The 20,263-nt window shown below is 45.8% G+C and overlaps 1 protein-coding gene across 2 annotated transcripts in view; it reads right to left on the reverse strand.

The window, feature by feature from the left end:
• RUNX1 (RUNX family transcription factor 1) overlaps nucleotides 1-20,263 on the reverse strand; it is a 243,804-nt gene that overhangs the window by 62,694 nt on the left and 160,847 nt on the right. For both annotated transcript variants that reach the window (XM_079921906.1, XM_079921905.1), the window contains 2 exons: nucleotides 18,869-19,025; nucleotides 531-635 (listed from right to left, as the gene is read on the reverse strand). In XM_079921906.1, coding sequence (XP_079778032.1) covers nucleotides 531-635; nucleotides 18,869-19,025 — 262 coding nt within the window. The remainder of the gene's footprint in view (nucleotides 1-530; nucleotides 636-18,868; nucleotides 19,026-20,263) is intronic.

Genomic DNA, 20,263 nt, shown 5'->3' on the forward strand with positions numbered 1-20,263 from the left:
CTGGTTTTCTCTCAGGCACTCTTCTCCCCTCCCATGCTCTATTTTAAACAATCCTGTAATAAGATTTTGATCTGTGGCACAGAAAGGAAAGGGTCATTTTCATAGATTTCATCTCCAGCCTCCAAGTGAATAAAAGGCCAGCATGGATGGTGATCAGCCCCTTGTGGTCCACTCTGACCCTCTGGCCTCTTTTGACCACCTCTGCCCCTGGCCAATCTTCCTTGAACTTTACCACGTATTCGGTCCTTAGGCCCATGCAGTCCTGAAATGATTCTGACATGCACTTGAGTCAGCCTGATTTCCTTTTGCCCTCCAAGAAGATGCTTCAAAACAAGAGCCCAGCGCTCAGAGACAACTTTGAGGAGCGAGAGTGTCAAAAGGAAAATTCTCCCTCCCTGCAGGGGTCTGACATTTCCCTGTGGCAGAAGTTTTAGCCACATCTGAGTGATGCTGATGGAACACAAGGGTTCTGGTGCCTGAGCGTACCAGCTGGGAGGGAAGGTGCCAGCCCCGGGGGGCGGCCCACTTACTTCGAGGTTCTCGGGGTCCGTCCACTGTGATTTTGATGGCTCTGTGGTAGGTGGCAACTTGTGGTGGGTTTGTGAAGACGGTGATGGTCAGAGTGAAGCTCTTTCCTGTTGGAACACAAAAGAGAGCAACGAAGAATGAGGCAATGGCCTGAATATATCTGCTGGGTAATTCAAAATTAATTTATGATTTCCAGCCCTCACGCTGGAAAGGTGGCAGGACTTCAGCACGCATTACTGGTTTTTCCAATACTCCTTTGAGTTTGGCTTTGCTTAAATTTTGGAATGTACATCTACGTTGTCTAGATGTGACACTTCCCTTAGTCACGTGGCTTTTGTTTAGTCATGAATAACACAGGATCAAGAGAGATTCAGTTGTGTTTTCTTTCAGGTCGGGACCCCAGGGACATAGGAGCAGATTGGCAGCCGTCCACTCCTTGCCCCCAGGTCCTCCCTTTTAATAAGCTCAGAGCAAAAGAAACCATTTCTGTCTTTGCCCTCTAAACTTGTTTGTACCTCCAAGGATTAGGAAAGATAGAATTCCTAAGTTTGAGGCTAGGCTAAATTGGAATGATTCTCTCTGTGTTAAAAATACTATTTGCTGGTTGATTCTAAATATTGTTTTGAAAGGCCAGATGTTATTATAGGCACTCATGGGGTTGGCCAGACAAAATTTATATTCAATAAATGGATTTAAGGATATGTAGCTGACAGATTGAGATTCAATGACAACTGTTAGCGTAAATACGCAGATGGATTTCCATCTAAGCATTTTATACATACTTAAGAAATGCAAGCATGTCTTCATTGCATAGGTCGAATGCAATGCTTTTTTTTTTTTTTTTTTTTTTTTTTTGCGGTATGCGGGCCTCTCCCGTTGCGGAGCACAGGCTCCGGACGCGCAGGCTCAGCGGCCATGGCTCACGGGCCCAGCCGCTCCGCGGCATGTGGGATCCTCCCGGACCGGGGCGCGACCCCGCGTCCCCTGCATCGGCAGGCGGACTCCCAACCACTGCGCCACCAGGGAAGCCCGAATGCAATGCTTTTAATAATTTTTAAAAATTGTTTTGAAATATATAATTTATAATAAAAGTATTAATATATAAATACATTAGTTACTTAAAAGCATTTCTTCTTTGCTAAGCAGTTCAGAGAATGCCCTCTGGTTTTGAATTCTGGCTAGCTGACCTTTGACAAGTCACTAGCCCTCCCTGTGCCTCAGTGTCCTTACATGGAAGATGGGTACATATAACTTCTCCTACCTTATCGAATTTGGGGAGAGGTTAAATGAATTAATATGAGTAAAATCATTAAAATAGCATCTGGCACATGGTATTCAAAGGTGTGTGTGTGTGTATGTGTGTGTGTGTGTATGGGGGAGGAGAGAGAGAGAGAGAGAGAGAGAGAGAGAGAGGCACAACTCTTCCTGCAAAAGAGTTAGAAGATTTAGGTTCCTGTACCAATATTTGACCTCTCCAGATCTCAGCTTCCTGGTTTGCAAAATGAAGGCGTTCCTGGGATACATACAATGTCACCTTTAACTCTGATTTTATCTTCTTTTTTCTTTTTAAGATTTTTTTTTTTTTGACGTGGACCATTTTTAAAGTCTTTACTGCATTTGTTACAATAGTGCTTCTGTTTTATGTTTTGGTTTTTTGGCCCCAAGGCATGTGGGATCTTAGCTCCCTGACCAGGGATGGAACCTGCACCCCCTGCATTGGAAGGCGAAGTCTTAACCACGGGACCGCCAGGGAAGTCCCTGGTTTTATCTTCTAGATGAAATCCCAGTGCCCATCTCCGTGTGTAGGCGTGTGCCTGTGCCAGGGGTGTTTCCCCGGCTGCCTGCAACTTCAGCATTTCAGAGATTCCATGAAAACACTATATTTCCGTCCTAGGGCTGCTGTAACAAATTACCACAAACGGGGTGGCTTAAAACAACTGAAATTTACTGTCTCCTAGTTCCGGTGTCCAGCGCTAGGAGACCATAAGCTGAGGTGTTGACGCAATTGCGGTGTCGACAGGGCCGTGCTCCCTCTGGGGAGGAATCCATCCGGCCTTGTCTGGCTTCTGGCGGTTCCAGCAATCCCTGGCATTCTTTGGCTTGTGGCAGCATCACTTCACTCTCAGCCTCCTTCCTCATGTGGCCTCCCTCCCTCTCTGTCCTCTGTCTCCAAATCTCCCTCTCCTTACAGGGACACCGGTCACTGGATTTAGGGCTTACCCTACTCTAGGATGACTTTATCTTAACTTGATTACATCTGCAAAGCCCCTATTTCTAAATAAGGTCACATTCTGAGGTCACCCACGGACATGACTTTTTAGGGGATGCTATTCAACTCAGTCCAGACACCAAAGGTCATAGAGTTCCAGTCTTGGCACTACGAGTGACAACTACTCTCGCTGTACCTGTGGGTTTTACCCCCAAAACAGTCCCACTCCTGTGGCGGCCCTCCTACAACCATCCTATTCTTGTTTTCTTAATTTTTAAAAACTTTTTATTAGAGTATAGTTGATTTACAATGTTGTGTTAGTTTCAGGTGTACAGAAAAGTGATCAGTTACATATATATATACTTTTTCATATATATTCTTTTTCAGATTCTTATCCATGATAGGTTATTACAGGATATTGAATATAGTTCCCTGTGCTATACAGTAGGTCCTTGTTGTTTATCTATTTTATATATAGTAGTATGTATCTGTGAATCCCAAACTCTTAATTTGTCCCTCCCTGTCCCTTTCCCCTTTGGTAACCATAAGTTTACAACCATCCTACTCTTGATTTCCTAAATGGCAACAGAGAATCACTGTCTTCCTAATGTTGGCCTTTTCAGGTCTGTGTAAAACTTACAAGTTTTCAAGCACTTTCCCATATACTATTTTATTTGGTTCTCACAACACGCTCATGAAATAAACAAGAAAGATTTTATTGTCCTTGGTTAACAGGTAGCAAAGCTAAGGCTCAGAAAGGGTGAGTGGTTTGTCCAAAGTCACACAGCTTGGATACATGGAAAACCCAGATTTCCAGCTTTGTGCTTCACGTTATTGTCATGAGGTCCTAAATCTCTACCTTCAAACTCAGTGGTACCAGCACCAGTAATCCAGACTTGTGGTACCTTTTCCATGCTCTTCCCATTGCCCCCAAAAGCGAAAACAGTCCTGGTGACACTAATGTACCCAAACTGTACTCAACAGCTAATTGAAAGCCTGGGTTATAGTTCAAAAGCAGTTTCTAACTGAGCTGAATTTGGGCTCCTGGTGCTTACCCTGGTTAACCACAGACTGGCCTACTGAATCGGGAAGGAAATTCAACCAAAGTGAATATTTGTGAAATCGTTGCTTGTAATTATAATTCTACTATTTTATGCCCATCATTTTACGTGCAGTCAAGAAGTGTCTGTCCAGTAAAAGCTACTAGGTGGGGCATTTGGGCCACAGTAACTGTGGCTCACGAAGGTGGGGTATTCCGGTTCGCGTCCTGCACAACGGACTATTGTTTACAGCCTTGAGCACCAGGACATCTGCTTATGACCTCATAGACAGAGGCAATAAGAGATGTCATTTTGCTCATAGGTGTGTGTGACATTTTTCCACTTCAGGAGAACTCTGTTATCGGCTTCCTTGTATTCTTCCGAGCAGACCTGGCACCAGACTTGACACCTGGGGACAGCCACCCAGTGGGCACACTGAACCCTCGGAACTATGCCCTCTGTCCTCTTCTCTCCGCCCTGGCCACGCCCCGCCACGCCCCCGCCACGCCCCCACCACGGCCCGGCTTGCCCCTGCCGAGATGCAGCCCTTCTTAGCCAGCACCTGCAGCAGTAGTAGCTGCACTTAGAGCATGCGTGTTATTAACCAGATTCCGTCATCAAAATGACCTCTGGGCCTGGTATTTTAAGTGTGTGGGTGTGGAGAGCAAAAGCCTCTCAAGTGTTTTTCTCAGCAAGCTGTGGCCAGGCTAGTAAGAAGGTAGGGGAGAGCAAAGGAGGACGGATCGTCTAAATAACCAGCGAAATCGGCTTTTTGGGACTAACTCCAGGGTTGGGAGATGGGGCTGCCGTAGAGAGAGCTGATGTTCCCATTTGTAGCCTGAGCGGGTCCTTGCCTGGAGAGGCCGGAAGGCTCCTTGCCGCCCTGGATTTGGCCCATGGGGTGAGCAGAGGTGCCCCTGGCTGTGCTGCTGAAAGACTGCAGCCCTGGGCTCCCCAGGGGGCAAGCTGCAGGGTCACAGGTGCTCTGCGTGGGGATTCACAGCGGAGGGAGCTAAGGAAAGGGGGTCCCTGAGACCTTCCTTCTCCTGCTCACGGAAACCTCACCCAAACAGCACCATGAGTTCTGGCAGGTGGTGTGCAGGAGGAATGCTGTTTAGAAGCACAAACAGCAGGACTGAATAAGAAGGCGGGAAGAAACAGTGAAGGAGAGAAGGGCTGTCTTGACTTAAGCCTGGAAGCAGCAAAAGACAAGAACTTGATTATACAACCCTGTGGAGGTGCCAAGGCATGGGGTGCTAGTTAACAGTGAGGACCGCCTGGGCTCAAACCTCAGCTCTGCACCTTGCTAGCTGTGTGACCTTGGGCAAGTTACTTAACCTCTCTGGGGGCCTCATCATCTGTAAAATAGAGGTGATAACAGTCCTTCCATCTCATACTGCTGTTATGCAAATTAACTGAAATAATGCATCGGCAAATATCAGTTTAATTATCACTAAAGATGTGACAAACATGATTCCACAAAGACCAGAGCTGCGGGCAATCCTGTGAGGTGCAGCTGGTGGTGAATCGACGTTGAGGTCTGATGGTGGGAGGTGAGGTGAGCCTCAGCGTGCAGTAGGTGGAACCGATTGAGCCCCTCCAGGCCCATCCTCTCTTCTTTAGGAACTTCAGCAAACGCAGGCAGCAGAATGGGGCCTAAAGACCCATCGGGGAAAACTGCACGTTCCCCTGGAACTTCCACTTCAACGTCAGTCCTACTCCCACAAGCTGGCGACCTTTGTAAGGCACAATTGCAACTGGCTGGTCCACTTTACAAACAAGCCGGGTCAAACGCTCCCCTCAGAGCCTGTGTGGTCCCCCTCGATGCCAGTGTGTTCATCCAAATGCCAGTGCAAAATCCTGAGTGCTTTATTTAGTTGGGAGGAAGGTCACGGGGCGAGCCTTCCTGGGTATTTGCTGCCATAACAGACTCTCCAGGGTGAGGCAGTGACAGAGCCCCAGGTCTGTGCTTTCTTAGGTCCCACATTTACAGGCCCCGGGGCTGCTGGACTCTGGCAGCCGGCTGTGGTCTCATAAAGCCACGGCGGGATGCTGCAGTTCCGCAAGGGCCCAGGGCACCACGCCACTTCCTCACCACATCTGGGAAGTGGCGAAACCTCAGGATTGCTGCAAATGGGCACCTGTTCCCCAAGGGCGAGGGTGGAGAGAGGAGCAGAAGGTGAAAAGGCGATTCAAGATCATCTCACGCCCTTAGAAGCTCGTGCCCTGTCACGTCGCGGCCACATCTTCCTATGGCGATGGGTGTCTCCCTCCGTCCTCTTGTGATCGCCCCTCCCTAAGTTTGGTTCACGGGTAGCCAAGCCACTTGCGGTGGCTCCTCAGCCATTGGGTTCTGGTTCAGTCACTCTCCTTGGTGAAGGTTTGGACCCATGAGTCATCTTCTCCTTTTTCGGCCAGTTTCGACGGGGTGTGAAACTTGCCCTTTTTCACGCAAGGGCAGGCTGTACACACGGAGGACCGTGTGCTGAGGGGGTCGCAGAGCTTAGGAAACGAAATCACGACAGTTTCCACTCATTTGTGCATCTCTGCGGGGAAACCGGTCATGCTCACACACGTTAAACACCCAAGAGAGGGAGAAAGGGAAAGTCAGAAAAAAAAAATAAAAATGCAGCTTTTGAAAACCAAGAAAGCCAGGGAAGGCTCAAGTTTTGCTCTTTGCAAATTCTGGAAATCCCAAAAGATTCTGCGATGTTGCAGGAAGATTTCTCCTCTTACCATGTAGTTTGTGCCAGGTCTAATTTTAATCACAGATAACTAAGTATTATAATGAACAAACCCTCAGATTCCAGGAGAAACCTGAATCAGGGGTATTTTTCACAAAGTACCTTTAAGTTATGTTTCTCGCTTTTCCGCTGGAACAACCTAACGGCCAAAGTGCACGTTTTTCTGCTCGTCCATTTCCTTACCCAAACACTTCCCACTAGTTTTGACAGTGGGGCTGTATAATTATTTATTTGGGGATTTCTGAATAGAGGACAGACTCTTTAAGTTGTGCAGAATCTCCCAGTTTCTCTGCATTGAATCGAGGCAGCGATGTCGGTGGGTGTCCACTTGGGTGTAAAGCACCGGTGTTTACGATGTCCTTACCGATGGCACCCGCAGCCACGCAGGCGAAATGTACGGGGGAGGCCCCAGCTATTGGTACAAGGATAACCCCGCGAAGTTGCCTGAGAGTCAGGGGCTGAAAATACAGAACTAAGCTTTCCGTAAAAAACAGCATGCGTTGAGTATGATGCAACACTTGAAACATAGCAGTTTTACTTAGAGAAAACCAAAAACATGCCAAGTGTTTTCTCTGGAGCTGGTCTACAAAAATGAGTTGTGCGAGGACAGCAATGGTGTTTGATTAATCTTTGCATTTTCTGTTCTGAGGCAGTAAGAAAAAAATGTGTGATAAATGGATCAATGGATTATTCTGTAAACTTCGTTTGACAGCTGGTTCTTTATGAGGTCTGACTTCACTTGGAAGGCTCAGTTCTCCCTTTTGGTGGCATGGGTGTGAGCCCAGCTTTACTAAAGGGTTGGATGGGCAAGGCTTTCTCTTCATGAGGCGCACTACCGAACCCCAAAGAAGCATGATGCTCTCACGTTATTTCTGCACTTCCTTTCCCCAGATGTCATGGCCCCTTTCCGATCTTCCTTTTTTCTTTCGGTGTCCCAGTGCCTGAGCGTCTCGGATGAGGAACCAAGTTTTAATCCTTTTAGCCCAAACACCTCCAAGACCCTGAATTCACAGCCTCTTTAGGTCAAGGCCACGCCTGCTGCCCTGTACTTCCATCCTGGAGAACCCTTTGGTTGGCACACCCCAATTCCACAGTTTCCACCCAACGGGCCAAATGCCACACAGGACAGGTGACCAAAGTGACCTCCTGGGGCTGGCCTCGTCCTAGCCCTGACCTGCTGGTGCCCATAGCCCAGTGCCTCAAACACACAGCCCAAGGCCACATGCCACCACGGCAGAGAGGCCTGGTGGGGGATGGGGGGGTAGGGGGGCATTTTGGAGGGAAGGTAGCGTCAGGGTCCTCAGTGCCTGCCTGCCAGGCTGTTCGCACCCATAGCTCTACTGCAGGAAGCTGGGAGGGCAGGTGGGGATGGAGGCCAAGTAGGAAGAAGAAGGAAGGTCTAGGCAAGGCTGCAGGGTGTGGTAGGCGGAGCCTGGAGGGAGCTGATTTCTAGACATGGTGACATTTAGCAATGGTGGGTTTGCAAACTGGATATACAGTGACCCCTCCGTGTCCACGGGTTTGGCATCCATGAATTCAACTAACCTTGGATCCCGTCTCTCAGGTCCCAAGCACCCTCCAAAAAGCCCTGTCTGCTCTTCAGTCTGCAATCCCAGCATCTTCGTACCATTTGTATCTGGTGATGTCAATTCCCTGCTTAAAACCTGCTGGGGGGCCAGACCAAATTCCCAATGTGGATGTCAAGGCCCTTACCAGCTCTCTTGGCCAGCTCGGTGTTCCTCCCCAACCCTGTTTTCTGTGCTTGGACACTCGTCCTGATGCCTTCAGCTGGTAGCCCCCTCGTCACCCTGAAACATCTCCACTGAGATGACAAGCTGTCCAGAGAGACCCCTAAGCTTGCAGTGGGCTATGCACCCAGCTGTGCATTTTGCTTCCGTCACTCCTTTCACTATGGTGCGGGCCCCTCACCGGCCCCGGCATGCTGTGGCTTCTCTTTAGCTGGCCTTTGTATCTCCAGTGCTAGCCCAGTGCCTTGCAAGCAGCAGGTACACAGTGCACATCTGATGAAGGAAAGAAAGACCCCCAGGAAATGACCTCTGTGGCTGGGGGACAGTTCTGATAAAATAGCCATGGGCACTATGCTTCCCTGATCGAACAGGGTCCAAAGCCTGTGAGCAACTCACTAATGAAAACAGAGAACACAAGGTCCATCACCAGGCTGCTGCCCGGCAAACGCCTGGGATGATTATATTATTATTATTCCTTCATTTATTTATGAATATTTATGAAATTCCTGCTGTGTCTCAGGCACTCTAATTTTACAAAGTTCCTCGGAGGATAAAGGAATATAAATTCCTTGCCAACGAGGAGTGGACAATGGAAATAGCATTGTTCCTGACTTTCTGACTCAGGGAGACACGGGCTACCTCCTGCCCACTCTCTTCCCTCCTGCCTCAGTGACTCTCCCACAGAAGGAAGAACGATGCGGCGGTGAGTCATAGCTCTTTCTTCCTGTTTTGTTACACACACCTTCTCATTTTAATCACCCTAATAACCTTTTGAGGTACATATGAAGAGCACTGTCATACCTATTGTACAGATGCGGAGACTGAGGCCGGCACATCTAAGTGAGTCCGGCAAGCACAGCACCTTCTCATACTTTGTCACACTACCTTCCAAAGACCCGTAGAATCGTCACAAATAGATGCGTGTGTTTCTATGTTGTTATCATGAATCAGAGGACTATTAAATGGGACACAATGGCCTTAGTGGACTCCATAGCCCATGGATTTGGGCAGAATGCAAGATACCTCTCCAAGCAACAGCCAGATGGATCGATTCTCTGTTGACATGTGGCCAGAAAAGAAAACCATGTGTGGATGTTGGCTTGCGGTTTCTGAAAATGCTGAGATACAACCTTCAAAGGCTTCCAGGGGAACAGCCAGGATGCCCTGAAGTGTGGTCCAAGGCGAGCTGCCGCGGCACCACTATAAAACTCCCCTCAACCTGGGTGGAGTCAGCAACTACGGTGCAGGAAGAATGTGATGCTGCTGGGTGCCAGCCTGCGGAGCCCGGCAACAGGACAAAGGCATTATTCCGCTTCATTGTGAAAATGCCGTGTTTATTGTAAAAATACGATTGGGAATTAAAGGGGCATGTATGAATCATAAATATTTGCATGCTGTTAATGTTTGGGCAAAAAAGAGTTGGAAGGACTAAGTTGGGAGAGCTTCTTTTCCCATGAAAAACAGTGCTTCGGATTACAGTACATATTTAATTTCATCTCTTCCATTGCTGATCTGAAATCACAGTGCCCGCTGCGCATAAATAACCCTTCCGTGTCCTGAGAGCTGGCTCTGTGGGGCCGAGGGATCAGGATAAGGGTTGATGTTCCCTCTCAGAAAAGTCATTCATTTAGACAAACAAAAAAGCAGGTCCCGGTTGTATTGTTTGTTAGGAGCTCACAGAGCTGCCGTCAGCTTCCCTGCAGAGTCAGTCACAGCAACTGATCTTACCACGAAAAGCAGTAACCCCTAAAGTCTGTGTTACTTCAGGTAATCCTCACTGTACCCCGCCCCCTTTGGACAAAGGCTGAATCGGGCTCAGACAGGTCAAGTGACTTGCCCACAGACACACAACTCTGAGCCAGTGTTCTCAATCAGTGTTTCTTCCCCCCACCTCTCCCCCAGGAAGCGACATTTGGCAAAGTCTGCAGACACTTCTTGTTGTCACCACCCATGAATGACATGGAAGGAATGCTCCTGGCTACTGGGTAGAGGCCAGGGATGCCACTAACCATCCCAAAATGCAGAGGATGGCTCCCACGACAAAGAATAAATAGCCCTAAACGTTGATGGTGCCCAGGGTGAGACACTGTCCTCCCAGGAAGAATTCAGTAATATCCATGTGCTAACCACTACGCTCTACTGCCTAGAATAAGGCAGAGTCCTGGGGTAGTCACTCATCTGGAGATATTTAATGAGTCCCCACTCTGTATCAGGCACTGGTCTAGTGACTGGTGATACCACACAGTGCTGTTCTAGTTAAAGGCGGGATCTCTTGTGTTTTGAAAATTCTTGGAAGGCCACCTCCTGGGGAGTCCCACGTCCATCTTCATCCTTTCCCTGGCGCTGAGGTCCCAGCAACGCAGTGCACCAGTGCGCGCCTCCCTGCCACAGCTGTTCCTAAGCTCCTTCCCCAGTGACCTTCACTTCCCAGAATGTGGGCAGCGTGTGGGCTCCGTACAGCCCAGCTCAGACGCCGCCCGGGAATTCCCAGGAGGATAGCTAACTCTTCCAGGTCTCAAATGATTTGACACACAATTGATCTCCACGCCGAACCTGGGAGCTGGTTGCTTTACTGAGGAAAACTTACAGGAAATAGAAGGGGCAGGAAAGTTCGGAGTGAGGGCCCCTGCAGAGTAAATGCAAACAAACAACTAGAGACCGCAGTCACAGCAAAATGTATTCAAGAAATTCCACCTGTAGCAGACACCACTGTGATTCAATGAGAACACCTAGAGGACTCTTTTTTGCAGACTTTTTTCAAGTCATCTTCCCCTGAGTCTTCTTGTATTATAGAAAATAGGTGATAGCAGAACCAACACGTAAGGGCAGGCAGGAGAAGGCTCCAGAAGAACCCAGCCCTCTGTCTGTCCGTGGTCCCTGCACACCTAACACGTGGGCAGCAAACCAGGGCTTCCTAGGGATGGACGGCAAATCAGCCTCTGTCCCGTCCCTACTCCTTCCATGCATTGCCCTTGGGTGTGCAAACTGACTCCTTTTCGGAGTCTGTAAGGTATTGGTCAGTGATGCATACCAGGACCTTGCTTTTAGCCCTTTTTAGTTCAAGTGGACACTGTCCACTCACATCAATTCATGTTCCTGGATTAGCGGACCTGTGGCCCCTGACTGAAGCCTGATGGGGAGGAGGATGGCAACGAGAAGCCAGCGTGCACTTTCACTGTTTCTGATGGTCCCTGTGGACCTGCACCTGTGTGGTATTCCTGAGGGAGCAGCTGTAAGTGGGGGGAGTCCTCGAGGGAGAGCTTTCCCTGCCGGGTGGCCCCCTCCACCTGCAGCCTCTACTTCTGGCTGCCACACATCCTCCAACCCAGGAGATGCCAAGATGGTGCGATCCTAGGCACACAGAACTCTAGTATATTTTCATATTTAGAAAAAGACTAATGTGCAGTGATGCTCTCTCGTTTTTTTTTTTTTTTTTTTATTCTGTGTGAACTGAAGTTTTTCATAAGTTTGGTAAAGAGGAAGAAAGTGTTAGGGAAGAGAGGAGACATTTTATGACTTATCACGATCATTCGTGTGAGGCCAGCCCAGGGTTTCTCAGTCTCAGCGTGACTGACGCTTTGCAGGGGTAGGGCTGTCCTACGTGCTGTGGGAGTCACTCTACCCACTAGAGGCTAGGAGCACGCCTCACCCCAGGGGTGACAACCAAAAACGTCTTCAGATATTGCCAAATGTTGGGACCCGCCGAGGGAGACCAAATTGATAGGCAGATTGACAGATAAGATCTACCAACTATGACCTGCCCTGAGGTTTCAAGCAGGACGGGGAAGGCAGAACATCTGGACAGACCCAACTGCCATAGGTACTGGAAATACACCACGTAAAGAGGCCAAAGCTGTACTAGGATATGAGTTTAGACTGTTTGTCATTAATTACAGATAGATGGATAGATAGATAGATAATGACTACTCCATACAATGGTTTCAAATAGAATGAAGGAAAAACATCTCTACAAACCCAAAACCAATGTCTAGAGCAAACTGGAGTGTCTCCACCTACAAACAGGCCCATCCCTCCTTGCCTTCTCCGCTGAGATCTGATAAGCACACAGTTCACCAACTGTGCTCAAATGCCTGTATTCCTGTGTACAGCCTTTGTTTGAGCCAAGGAGAGTTTCCTTTGTTTGCATAAGGTGACTCAGTTAAGGCCACACACCACCCACGAGGGTGCCGGCCAGACCTCCCGCTCACCAGACCCAGAAGCATCCTTGGATCCGGAAGCTGCGGGGAGGGTGCAGCTCTGCAGACTGGGCTGCCCCTACCTCCTTAACGACGCTCTTAAATCTCAAGGTAAAAGCAGGGATTCATCTAAGTTGAGAAACAGACAGGAAATTTACTTACATCTTTGAGAAAAACACAGTTTAAGTGGCTCCTACGTGAATGTTTCTTCACCAAGGAAACCAGAGGAAACGCATTTTGAATCCAGTGGCAGGATGGCCACCGGGCCTCTCGAAGGAGGTTGTTGGGATCACCTTCTGATTTATGGGTCCTTCAACTACCTGAAACCCTCGTTGGAGGAAGTTCAGTGACATAAAATGGAGTTCCTAAGTGGGATAAGCTGCTCGATATAGCCTAATAGAGACTGGAATGGGCTGGAATCCCAAATCGGCACCAGCAACAGGAATGCCATGGCAAGCTCGGTTCTTAACATGGACCGAAATACATCTCTGTTGAAAGTGGGACTCACATCAGGACCAATGACGGAGGGTGGGCTTTGCCTGAAGTCCACTAATGCATGCTTATAAACATAAAATCTTGAATGCCCCAAGAGTGAACTGATAAAACTGGCACCTTTGAAAGTATTCACAGGCAGCTCATTAAGTCCACACTGCTCACGTATTAATTCCTGTTAATTGCTTTACTGGGGCTTCAGATGAGAAGACCTTGTTAGTATGGATTTAGTCCTCAAAGATAATTTGGTCCAGGAAGTCTTCTCAGTGGTAGTATGGACAAACACACACACACACACACACACACACACACACACACTTCTGGCTGAAAGTCCACGAAATCCTTCAAAACCACATAACCTCTCCATTTTGACAGTACATGGTTATTCATCAACATCCCCTTTCTCATCTGAACATGTTTTATAATCACCAACAGAAAGAAAACAATCATCAGACAATATACCATCTCTCCTTTCAACAAGTCATTTTTCTTTACAAATAATAAAGAAAAAGAAACAGAATATGTTCTTCCATAACCAGTCTTCTCCATCCTCTCTTGCCCCTCGCCAGCCAGCACAAAAGAAAATACAAAACTGATTCATTAGAACCAGAGCAGCAGTGCAGCCGTTGGCCGGATCACTGTTTATGTCTATAATGCTTGCTGCTAAAACAGGAAGCTCTAAAAATCACTCAACCATTATTTCTCTCGGAGGCACTTTCAGATTGATAGTCTTCTGTCCCCACCAAAAAGGGCTGCCTCAATCCAAAGCAAGCCGGCTGGCAAGGAAGGGGTTTGGGGGAGGGGTGGTGGAGAGAAGTCCAGCTTCTGCCCATCAGTTCTTAAATACTGTTCGTATAAATAACCTCAATTTTAAAAAAGCTGTCCAACACCATCAGCAATGCCTGGCACTTCGTTAAATCAGCAAGAAAACCATGAAGAGATCAATTGCAAAGCTGCGTGTTCCAGGAACAGGCAGTTTTCCAGAAAGCTCTCCTCTTTGCCATGACACCAAGCGGGACGGGGACTGCTGGGTGGTGGTTTGGGGGAGGCGTGGAAAGCAACTTGCTTTGAGAAAGTGTTTTTACTCTTTTACGGGCAAGTTGAAACAGAATGAGAAAGCTGATCTCTAGAGACGAATTCTACATCAGATCGTGGGCACTAGCTTTCGCCCTGCCATCGAAAGGCATTATTTGCTAGGGCTGCCAGAGACCGCGGGTATCAGAGGCTGGGTCTTTTCCCATCCATATTTGCCCACACCGAAGTCTGAAAACAGATTTCAGTACATATATAATTTTAAAATGTAGATCAATAGCAGCCCAAAAGAGGGGGAAAATGGGAGAGTTGATTTTAACACAACTCTCCTCTTTTCTTTGTATTCTCTCCAGGAGACCTGACTGCCAGCTCATTATCTTGAATGTTATCCATGAAACAACACTGAGATTGTCAGATGAATTTTCCTCCCCCTATGACTTGGATCCTGTGATAATACTGTGAGTCATTCAGACCATTTCTCAGTAGTGACCACTCCATACAGACACGTCTCTGCTTAGAATACCGGTACACTCTATCCTTTTCTACACGTACCTTTCCTTCAACCATAGTCTATCACTCATCTGAGAGGCAGCCTCCCCACACTGTTCCCCGAATAACATAAAATACCTTAAGAATGAAAATGCCTTACGTAACAAACATTACACAAATATGCAATAACCCCGATTGTGACAGCGTAAATATTATGTCTGGGAAGACATCCACAGCAAGAACATAAGGAAGGAATTTCATTTTATAAAAGAGTTGGGAAGGGTACTTGTTTGAAAGTGGGCAAGATTAAAGTTGCCAGGGAGACCAGCATAAATACAAACGTCCACCAAGAAATTAACCCCAGTCCTAACGGATGGGGGAGCACGTGCCCTCTCTGGGCTGGTTGTGGAATTCGAGGTGCAGGTCTGCAGCTGGGGGGCCAGGCAGTCACTAGAGAGGAGGCTGCCCCTTCGATGACAAGACAAGCCCTTCTCCTTTGCAAGGGACCATATGCGTGCACACCTGATGGCCTCTCAAAGGTCTGGACCAGGGGTTTGACTGGGATCTGTTTTCCTAATTATACACACCAGGTCCTGGCTATAATAAAAGCAGGTGTAACCAAAACAGCACAGGGTGCAAGAAGAATGTCTAACTCATTTGTTCGTGTATTTCCTCATTTTCCAGTTATCTACAATGTGCAGCACGGCGCTAGGCGGGCCCTCCATAGTCAAGGCAAAGATCCAGATTCAGAGATTCTTGGCTTGGCGGGTCCATGGATCCCCGGAAGGTCCATAAACAAGCTTCAGCGGCCCTGAAAACTGAAATTGTACAAGAAACTGTGTGTGTAAGTGCACGTGTGCATTTTTTTCCCCCTGGGGAGAAGACGTCCAAGGATTTTCAAAATTATTCATGACGTTCCCAAAGATTAAAAATCATAGTCTTAGGAAAATCAGAAGGACATTTGCAGTGCATTCTCTTCCCCCATTTACGATGCGGTAGATAATACGGTCTGGTAGATTTCCTCTTTGGTTCTAAAATGAATTAACTAAGGCCATAATCCCTGATTGATCGATTCCTTTACAGCTGATTAAGTACTCCAATAGCGACGGGAGCTCGCACAGATTTCACTGCTAAAGTTTCTTCAACGTCTCTCGGCTGCAGCCATGATACACTTTCTTGTAACTGAAAATACCCGTAGCACCTGCCCCAATGACAGATGTCAGCTGATGTCAGCTGCTGCTAACAATCTCACCTCTTGATCCTGAACTGTGATTTTCTGGAGGTAAGGGATAGTCCCAGGACGTGTGTTTAAGTGTGAATTATTCTGAACAAGAACCAGTGTGCTCCGCGTCAGCTCCCCTCTTCTGGGAGCTGCTATCTCTTCTTCCATTGTAAAGGAACGGTTGATCTATATGGAGACACTGAATCAAAGGGAGAAAATTCCCAGGGGGAGATAGCCCTGAAGGAGAGATTTAAATTGTCAGGGCCAGAAAGGAGGGAAGGAAAGGAAAGGAAGGAGGAAGGTTCAGACTGCTGAAGCCTTCACCAATACTTTTTAGGGGCCAGTGTTGTCAGCAAGGCCGTAAAAGCCGGATGGGCAGGTTTTCCCAGTTGCAGGCTGAACCCGAGGTTAGGAGCTGTGGTCCTGGACATCAGCCAGCACCCAGACAGATTGGTTTTGTCGAACAGAGAAAAACCCTTCCATGTTCAACCTCTGGCAATTTCTACGAGGTTTTACAATCCCCAGGGACTGGCAGCTGAGACAAGAAAAGGGAGTTTCTTTTTGTACTCTTTATTTGGAACTGAGCAACAGGCCCCTTTGAGAATCCATCAGACCAGTGGCTTTTGACAGAATGGGAAATTGGCACTGAAATGTTCGGTGAGCCAACAGCCAGGACCTTCTCGGCCCCTGTGTGGTGTGTTGATGCCAATGTCATATTTTCAGACACATTTTCAAAACCAGAAAACAAACTAGTGGATAGTCTTAAGATCACTTAATAAAACGTTATGAAACTTTTAAAGGACAAGATTCAGTGAGGCAGATTAAGACTAATTGTTAAAATGAGTGAGAGTCATCTGCTGTCTTCGTAATGGGAAGGAAATTGCAAAAAAAAAAAAAAAAAAACCCAAACCAAAACAAAACAAAAAACCTGGCAGGCTTTGATGTTGACACTTAGACTTGAAAGCGTAAAATCAAGTTGTATTCTACCACTATGGGGAGAAATTATGAGAGAGTCAGACTGGGCCTTTTGATGGCTCGTTTTTTCTTGTAGTCCTAACCAAAAAAAAGAGAATCATTCAAGACTGACAATATACACAGCAACTGTAATCGGGCAAAACATTCATTTCGGGGTTCCTCTGTTTTGGATCGCTTATTATCATGCGTGGGAAGCAGAGACTGCTCAAAACAGATATTGTCCATATATGGAGTGTTTCAATTAATTTTCTCGTTCCAGGTTATCAGAAGACAGCCCAGCCTTGGGTGCAGTTATTTCACTCTGCAAACTCAAGGGCATCCTGGCACGAATCAGGCAGCCAAAGGCAAACACTCCACACCTTGGGGAAACAGTTCCTTGTTACCCAAGTAAACACGAGCTTCTCTTAGTCACCCACTTGAAACAGACATGGCCAGTGAGGGGCGAGAAACGCCAGAAAAGAAAGCAGGCTGCTTTCAAAATTTCACTCTTTATCATCACCGACCTCCTGGGCCTTGCCAAAAAGCCACTACCGCACTTCTTATGGGAAAATGGCATGGGTCATTAAAGAGCTTCCAAAACTTCCATAACCAAAACCTGACCCGTAGACCCACATAGATGCATATGATGATAATATAACTTCCTCTGGAAATGCAACTAAATGATACTCAGCTGTGGCTTCCTAAGAACAGAAATCCACAGGAATTGACCTGAGATGGTTACGAGGCTAGAAGGCATGGACCAGGCAGTAGGGCCTTTGTTTTTTATTGGCTTCTACTCATCTGAAGCCTTCAAGACGTTTTCTAAACACACATCTCTGAATCATAATGGGAATTCCATTTACTGAAAGGTGGGGACTTTTAATATAACAAGTGAACCCATAGAATGACTTGTGCCTTTATACCTTATAGCACCATTCATGCTTTCAATAAGTGGGTGTAATTTTCTTGGTATTACCCTATTATTAACATAGTGCTATGAATGAATATTTTCAATCACGTTATATAAGTTTTTTTACAATTTCTCTACCTTTGATTCTATTTCGAAAATTCCCCGGACAGCTAGGATAGCACAAAAACAATAGCGCAAAGAAGCAGCATGCCTTTGCCCCCATTCCTCTTTGACTAATCAAATTCCCCCAAAACACAGACTTTCTTATATTTTTAAATGCCTTTATACAGACTAATGATTACTCTTATGTTCAAATGTCCATTGGTTGTACTTTTACTTTTTTTAATACAAGAGTCAGCTACTGTTATCTAGGTTACCACGTCTTTTCTATTATACTCAAAATAACTTTTATTCCTAAGCTTATTCAATACTATATTACAAAAATGAGATTTTCAAAACAAACTATATTACCTCCTTCAGTTAAACTACTACTACTTATTGCTATTTGTAAAATAGGACTAAGGTTCTTACAATACAAAGAAAACACAATATTTGAAAATAACTGGAAACCGGAGGAGATTACAATATGCCAAGATTCCTCTTTCTGCTCTAATACTTTGATAACGGGCACAGAAAAAGAAAACTACACATAGAACTTCACTGATGCAATCATTCCTCTGGAGAATCTAGTCTTTAATATTATTAGTACCTAAAATACTAATAAGGCATCCAAATTACATACAGGAAGGTCAGTCACATTGCCATCAAATTCACCAAGCCAGAATGTTACTATTTCTTCATATTTTACCATAAAAAATGCTTCCTTGAAACACATTTCAATCATCATCCACTATACAGCCCTTAAAATTATTAGAAGTGATCATTTGAAACTCTGTCACTTGTCAAAGGTAACACATGGACCCTAAGTTAAAGGTTTCCAGTAAAGAGATATCTGAAAATTATCAAAGAGAACCCCAGTTGTATGATCTTAGTTTCCATGACGGTAAGTTTTATATTTTTACATTTTAGGAAAGATCTGAGAGGTTTCCTTGAAATTCACAATTCATGTTTTGCCTGCTCCAAATCAGTCTTAAACCAATTCCATAATAGAAAGCAATAGCGTAAAGCCAGACTCTGTTAAAAACATTACATTTTAAATAAAAAGCTGATGTAGCAATAATAACGGGAAGAAATGACTGTGTTTCTAGGGAATCCCATCACAGAAACTTCTAGATGTTTTGAAATCTGGGTTTGTTGCTATGTAAATACTGGGTATTTCAAGTTCAGTTCTGACAGATACATACCTCTTCCACTCCGACCGACAAACCTGAGGTCATTGAATCTCGCGACTTGGTTTTTCATGGCCGCTGTTGCATTTCTCAGTTCGGCTGAGTAGTTTTCATCATTGCCTGCCATCACAGTGACCAGAGTGCCATCTGGAACGTCCCCCAGTGCCACCACCTAGACACCAGACATCAGGCATGTTAGAAACTTTGATGTCATTTGCATAATTATTCTAAAATTGAATGTATATTAAGTGATGCTTTTTAGTTTGCGAAGGAATAACAGTCATAAATTAAGCAAAACAACAGAAAAGTTCTTAATGGGAAGATTTACTTTAAATTCCACTATGCAAAATTATAAATGTTTAAAGAATAAAACATTCACCTAGTGAAGCCACATAAGGTCACAGAGCAGAGTTGGAATAACACTCACTATAGCAAGGACTTTGAAAAGCTATGCCTTCTCACGAATACAATCATCTCTTAATTCTTCATATTTGAGAAACAGAATGTCTTGCTTTTTATAAGTTTATAACCTAACCCATCTTTCATTTGTCTAGACCTCCACCGACAGGCCGAATAGGGCGGGTTTTGCCTTTCAGGTGTTTAAACTTACTTCTGCTAAAATTAAATTTGATTGCTACCACTGAATTGCTGACGATTCTTGAATGACTTAAACTCTCCCTTCGCAATTAGTGCATCCTTGTTGCCCCTACTCGCTTCTACTATCTTGATTCTCACTAGCAGTGAATTCTGGTACGCAAGAGAAAAAAATCAGAAACGTGCCCTTCGCTTAACACTAACTACAAAATCAACAGACCTCAGAGAAGAGGGCTGCTCACTTTGATGCGCTCCTCTGAATTCAGGAGCGGAACTATGTCGCATTTTTATATCTGTGAGTCCCAGAGATGTGTTAACTTGGGACCTTATAGATGACTGAGGTTTTCTCCAAACCCAGTTGATCTTGAAGAAGAATTCCTTCAGTGTAACTGAATGGGAATGGATTTCCATCAGGACTACTAAAGTAAACCAGTAAATACATATTTTTTGACACTTAGGTTAAAAAAAAAAAAAAAGCAGCAATTTCAAGGTAAAATGCTTTAAAGAGCATGGCCCGAAGATGCTTCATGCAGTAGTATCCATTTCTTGATCATCATTTGACCCTTCTAGAAACTATTTTCTTGATCAAAACATTTATTCTTAGCTATAGTTCCATTGTTTCTGTTTTTTAAGGTAGTTGTAGAATTTCAAATCGAGATGCCCCAAGTTCTACTTATTCCTATCACTTGTGATACCCCTTATGGTACTTTCTCAGTCACTAGTGAAATGTGGGCTCATCATTCCAATTATATAATCGTTTTGGGGGTTTTAGTTTTGAGCTGTGATAAGAAAGCATTCTACAGTGATTAGTCCTCC

The sequence above is a fragment of the Stenella coeruleoalba genome, assembly GCF_951394435.1.
Source record: "Stenella coeruleoalba genome assembly, chromosome: 5".
In the NCBI taxonomy this organism is placed as follows: domain Eukaryota; kingdom Metazoa; phylum Chordata; class Mammalia; order Artiodactyla; family Delphinidae; genus Stenella; species Stenella coeruleoalba.